The 6,150-nt window shown below is 41.7% G+C and overlaps 2 protein-coding genes across 3 annotated transcripts; one reads left to right on the top strand and one right to left on the bottom strand.

Annotated features, from left to right (window-relative positions):
• The first annotated feature begins 357 nt into the window (after window positions 1–357).
• LOC311489945 (uncharacterized protein) lies at window positions 358–1,416 on the top strand. The gene is made up of 3 exons (XM_084547260.1): window positions 358–781; window positions 914–988; window positions 1,113–1,416. The coding sequence occupies exons 1-3, from the start codon at window positions 445–447 to the stop codon at window positions 1,259–1,261; spliced, it is 561 nt and encodes a 186-aa protein (XP_084403386.1). The 5' UTR covers window positions 358–444; the 3' UTR covers window positions 1,262–1,416.
• A 1,810-nt stretch (window positions 1,417–3,226) lies between these two features.
• On the bottom strand, window positions 3,227–5,872 carry LOC311488957 (uncharacterized protein). 2 transcript variants are annotated; one of them, XM_084545827.1, is made up of 3 exons: window positions 5,176–5,872; window positions 3,744–4,055; window positions 3,227–3,656 (listed from the first exon to the last, which is right to left on the bottom strand). In XM_084545827.1, exons 2-3 carry the CDS (start codon window positions 3,955–3,957, stop codon window positions 3,481–3,483), a joined length of 390 nt encoding a protein of 129 aa, XP_084401953.1. In that variant the 5' UTR covers window positions 3,958–4,055; window positions 5,176–5,872; the 3' UTR covers window positions 3,227–3,480. The 2 variants fall into 2 exon arrangements, with proteins under 2 accessions (XP_084401953.1, XP_084401952.1); XM_084545826.1 differs by lacking the exon at window positions 5,176–5,872 and having other exon boundaries at window positions 3,744–4,295.
• Window positions 5,873–6,150: the final 278 nt, after the last annotated feature.

Here is a 6,150-nt window from a genome sequence, read left to right as displayed (position 1 = left end):
ATGTTAGTTTTTTCCTCATTAGTAGAGAATTCATCCTGCAGCCATTGTTCCGAAAAGCTCAATCATTTCTGAAAACATGTTGAAATCTGACTGAACAACTAAAGTTCTTCTTTATTTCTGTAAATATTAGTGACGTTCCAAACATTTAGGATTTGATCATCTCAGTAATTCTGTGACATGTGTTGTTGAAAACAAGATGATATTTGATGTTCAACTATTTCAGATTGTTTTGAAGTGTCTATCGATTGTATTGGATCATTTCTGTAAGTTAGAACCTTGTCAGATCTAATGGCTGTCAGTTCTTTTTATCTGATGGTAAATGTGTCTTTAATTTTAGTTGAACTTTGTTCTGTATTGATGAGTAGTTTAGTGATCAGAGTCCATGTAGTTTCCAGGATCAGACTGAATCCAGAGCAGTGCTGGAAGCTGCTGTTGACTGTGTGAATGTGTGTCTGCTGTCAAACTTCAGATGAGCAGGTAGTGAAGCCCGTGGTGAGCGTGTACCCAGCAGCAGCATCCAGAGCCCACCTGGAGGGGAAGAGCTCCCTGCTGTGTCTGGCCTCAGCCATGTTTCCTCCTCTGGTCCAGTTCTCCTGGAAAAGACAGAAGAAGAACGGCCCTCTGGAGGAGCTGACCCCTGCTGAGGGAGAGCAGCTGGAGCTCAGAGAGTCGGGACGCAGCGCCGCCATCATGCTGCTGCAAGGGGACGATATGTACAAGTACAGATACCGCTGCTCCGTCAAGCACGAGGGGGACACGGTGGAGGCCCAGACTCTACAAGGTAACCAAGGCTTGGTGACTGTGTTCAGCAGTGATTCAGCTTCATGTGGAGACGCTGTCAAAGAGAGCCGAGGAGCAGAGGACTGACATTTCTCACTGCAGCTCCAAACATTTGACTCCTTTTCTGTTTCAGAGCTTCCAGCTCCAGCAGCCTCCTGTCCTCCAGAGAGAGAGCCAGCAGACCTGCCAGCTCTGCAGCAAGATCACTGTAAGATCACCTGCTGCCTCTCTGCATGGACAGCTCCAATGTCCAATGAGGACACTAGAACAACTTTACAGGATTAATCTGACACTTGTACTAATTCATATCTGTCTGTCTGTCTGTCTGTCAGTGTCCTTCCAGTCTCAGTGCAGGGTGAAGCTGCTCTGTCTGCTGTACACAGTGCTGATAGTGAAGAGTCTGGTGTACTGCTGTGGACTCTCTCTGCTGATGAGCCTCAGAAACAAGGGACCGTCCACCAACTCCACACATGCTGACTGACTGCTTTCTGCTGCTCTTTTCTCTCCATCAGATCTCATCAGTTCATCTCATTCATCACTTTGATCAGTATTCACAAATCTTGTTGTAATGTGCTTCTTTGTAATCTGTATCTTTTCATTCACGTCTTGATTGTCATCCTGGAAATAGAAACACATATATTCATATACAAATCTGCTCTTATGACGTCTTCATTCTCTAGTAGTCTAGTTTATTTCCACTTTCAACTGTAACTTGTATAATAATCATCATCAGTTTCCAGCAGGCTGTTTCTTCTGCTCTTGTGTTTCTTTCTAATAAATGCAGACTCCACCAGGCTGCTCTTTTCTTTCACTGGAACACACTCAATAAACACAAGAAAGCCACACAATCCCAGAGTCTGGCTTTGACAAACTGCTTTTTATGTGTCTTAACAAAGCAAGTTAAATACTTGAACTTGTAGATTTTGGACGTCAGTAAATAAAGTAACAAGCTGCTTCCAGTTCCTGGATCTGACGTCTATGAACCCTGTGAATGAAGCACAGACTGCTGCACTGCTAAAAAATGAAGCTGGAATGGAATTACCATGAGAAATGTGTCTCAGTGTGGTTAATGAGGTGAACTCATGAGAAATTACAAGTGATTGGGACGTTCAGACGTTTTGTTCCAATAATGAGACTTGAGGTGAACCAACATGGACGCCTGCTTCAGAACAACAGCATGACTTGTTTATCTCATGGCTTTGTGTCTCTGTCTCAGTGAGGCTTGTGTTCTGTTCTGATTCATGACAACACAACAACAGGAAGCATTATTGTTTCTAAGAGAAGATGAAAATCCTCTCATGGGATCAATTGAAAGACTTCTTCAAAGTTCTATTTATCAGAGAGGAGACATTTATGAGAGGATGGAAGATTTGAAACACACCACAATAAAAGAATTCCTTTCATTTAATGGCAAAAAGCAGTTGACCTGAAAATGACTGATTGGAATGTAGAATAATACATGTTAATGTGTTTCTCTGTCAGATGAAGAACACAGGTGCTTCCTGGAAAGATTCTTTAACCAGAGCTGGTGGTTGAAACTGTCATTGTGTCATTAAAGTGAAAAGCCACAGCTAACGGTGTGGAGGCTGCAGAGCACAAACCCACACAGCCCGTCTGCTGCAGGAAGGAAGTCTGATTGGCTGTCAGCAGTTTGTTTTCTGTCCTAATAACCACTGAGAACAGATTCATATCTGCTGCTGAACACACTCATCACCTCCCCTCCCTTTCTCTTGTTTTCTGTAAACCTTTTTTCCTCTGAGCCCTCCACCCACACAGAGTTGAACTGAGTCCAATCACCCACCTGAAGCTCATGTCCTGGTAACATGTTGAGGGTATTTAGAGGTTTGGATGATTAAAGATGAAATCATCAAGAAGAGCATTCATTAAATGTTATTTTATTGATCAGACACCTCTGTGATTAATGACTGATTAGGATTTATCCACTAACAGGTCCAGTTAGAGGACCATCAACTTTCAGTGTTCAGCTCTCAAACACTTGAATTTCAACTGACACACTGACCTGCTGCTAATGAAACTATTTCATGACTGTTAATTAAACCCATCCTTCATTTGATCAACATTCAAACCTCAGCACTGACTCATCAAACCACTGGATGATATTTTTCAACAGTCGTAGCTTCAAATCAGCTCTGCTCTTTGTTCATCTGTGGAAACAACAGTGTCGTCAGCGTAGAGTTTGACATCCACACCGACACATTTATATTAGAGAACTAATACACAAACTAAATGATCTGAAGACACAGAACTGAACCTGGTGGAACAACCACACCTGCTGGTTTAGATAGAAACACTAGATGTTAATGTTTACTAAAAATGGCTTACGAACCATCATCAAATGACTTTAGGGTGTCAACGTAACGAATCTTTAGACAAGAAGGAACACAGAACAACGTTATTATTTAAAAAGATGTTGTATTTAAAAAAATAAAAGCTGCATTAAATGCTGAAATGTCTACAATTAAGATATGATTTATTTTACTGAAAAACAACCAACACGTCATAAGAGCAGATTTGTATGTGATAGATGTGTTTCTATTTCCAGGATGACAATCAAGACGTGAATGAAAAGATACAGATTACAAAGAAGCACATTACAACAAGATTTGTGAATACTGATCAAAGTGATGAATGAGATGAACTGATGAGATCTGATGGAGAGAAAAGAGCAGCAGAAAGCAGTCAGTCAGCATGTGTGGAGTTGGTGGACGGTCCCTTGTTTCTGAGGCTCATCAGCAGAGAGAGTCCACAGCAGTACACCAGACTCTTCACTATCAGCACTGTGTAGGTGAGGCAGAGCAGCCTCTCTCTGTACCAGTGTATGGCAGCCGCTGGTGGAGGAGGAGGCTCAGGCACTTCTGTCAAAGAGAAATGAATAAAAGAGCGTCAGTGATGTGTTTCTGTGCTGCCTCAATCATGAATCCAGGTCACCAGGCCTTGGTTACCTTGTAGAGTCTGGGCCTCCACCGTGCCCCCCTCGTGCTTGACGGAGCAGCGGTATCTGTACTTGTACATATCGTCCCCTTGCAGCAGCATGATGGAGGCGCTGCGTCCCGACTCTCTGAGCTCCAGCTGCTCTCCCTCAGCAGGGGTCAGCTCCTCCAGAGGGCCGTTCTTCTTCTGTTTTTTCCAGGAGAACTGGACCAGAGGAGGAAACATGGCTGAGGCCAGACACAGCAGGGAGCTCTTCCCCTCCAGGTGGGCTCTGGATGCTGCTGCTGGGTACACGCTCACCACGGGCTTCACTACCTGCTCATCTGAAGTTTGACAGCAGACACACATTCACACAGTCAACAGCAGCTTCCAGCACTGCTCTGGATTCAGTCTGATCCTGGAAACTACATGGACTCTGATCACTAAACTACTCATCAATACAGAACAAAGTTCAACCAGCATCAACTTTTTCAGCCGTCTGAGCTACAGTAGCTCGTCTGTTGGATGGGACCACACGGGCCAGCTTTCTCAATGATCCTTGGCCGTCCATGAGCCTGTCTCTGGTTCTTCTCCTTCCTTGGACCACTTTTGATAGATGGATAGGTGAACCCTCTCACCTCCATCACCACCATTGATTAATAATCAACCTAATTAGCTGTGACATGAAATGAAAAGAAGCAACTATTCCTTTAAAAGGAAAAAGAAAATCTAGATTTCTGTCTTTGTAATATTTTCTATCTAATCAAATATGGAAATCCTTTCCAAATCCCTGAATTGTGTTTTTCACTTGTTCATTTGTCATTTGACTGATTCCAATATGTATTGAATATTCCACATTTAAGAGCACAGACTTTAATCACTAATAAAACACATCAATATACAAGTTTGTGTCAGTCATGTTCAAATGTTGAAATACTTTCTGCTGATGATAGTAATAAAACATTGTAGGAGTCAATTCTATTTCTTCTAATATCACATTGACTTTGTGTTTTTTTCTTTTTCTATGAATCCATTATCAATTAAAGACACATTTACCATCAGATAAAAAGAACTGACAGCCATTAGATCTGACAAGGTTCTAACTTTCAGAAATGATCCAATCCAATGGATAGACACTTCAAAACAATCTGAAATAGTTAAACATCAAATATCATCTTGTTTTCAACAACACATGTCACAGAATTACTGAGATGATCAAATCCTAAATGTTTGGAACGTCACTAATATTTACAGAAATAAAGAAGAACTTTAGTTGTTCAGTCAGATTTCAACATGTTTTCAGAAATGATTGAGCTTTTCTTATGGAACAATGGCTGCAGGATGAATTCTCTACTAATGAGGAAAAAACTAACATGGAAAGGCTGAAGCAGCACAAACTGACTTTAAACACATTTTCAGCTTCTACAATAAAACAAGTGAAGGAAAAGAAATGTTTCTTCTTACCTGTTACATACAGTTTAGTTCCAGAGCCAAAGATGTAGTAGATGTAGCGTCTGCCGTCGCTGCCACACAGTGAAAAAGACTAATACAAAAACCTGTGTGCTGTTGAGAGAGTCAGCTGAGGTGAAGGAGTCCAATGAGGAAGCAGGATCATATTTCAGCTCCATGATGTGTTTCTCTAATGTTCACATCAACATGACTGTCTCTTCTTCTCTTTTCTTTTAGCCACACTAGCAGCATGGCTCTGATGTTAATGTCAGTGGTTGCTCAGTCCACTACTTTAGTCCTCATGGACTGGATCTGGACTGAAGGATGGATGATGGATTGACATCAACCTTTCTAACACATTCTTGGTCCCCAGAGGATCAGCTTCATTAACACTAGCTAAATGAACTGAGAATGAGTTTGTTTCACCATGTGGAGACTTTTCAATAGGAGAAGTAACTAAGAGACGTTTGTGTTTAATGGTCAAGGACAGGACCAGGACACACATCTTGGACTTTCTCCTTGTGGGCTCCTAGAAGACCTGGTTCCTCCCACTAACTCTAGTGTCAATGTTTCCTGGAGTTGACATCCGTTGGGTCTCTCCTCATCTTTCTGTCACCTGTTCCCTCAGCATGCTAAACTGAATGGACATGGAGAGTGTGAGGACTAAACAACTGCATCATTTGATTTTTCTGCTTGATCAGTGAAGTGGTCACTAAGTTTCAGACTCTCACAAGCATCGACTCAGACCTGCACCGTTTGATTTGAATGGACATTCCTTTATACTTTGGTTTAGACTCAGACTCAGACAGACTTTATTGATCCACAAGGAAACGGCTTGGTCACAGTCGAGTCACAGTCGAGTCACAGGTGAGTTGCAGTTAAAAATACTCATGCAAACCTCAATTAAAAATAACAATAAAATAAAAACCTAATAAAATAAGTATAGACATTCCCAAAATAGCATATAAACAAATGTACAACAAGTAGAGA

The sequence above is a fragment of the Chelon labrosus genome (genome assembly GCF_963514085.1).
Source record: "Chelon labrosus genome assembly, chromosome: 6".
NCBI classification, from domain to species: domain Eukaryota; kingdom Metazoa; phylum Chordata; class Actinopteri; order Mugiliformes; family Mugilidae; genus Chelon; species Chelon labrosus.
Note: the sequence above shows the minus strand (reverse complement) of the source record. Positions and strands in the feature narration are given on the sequence as shown.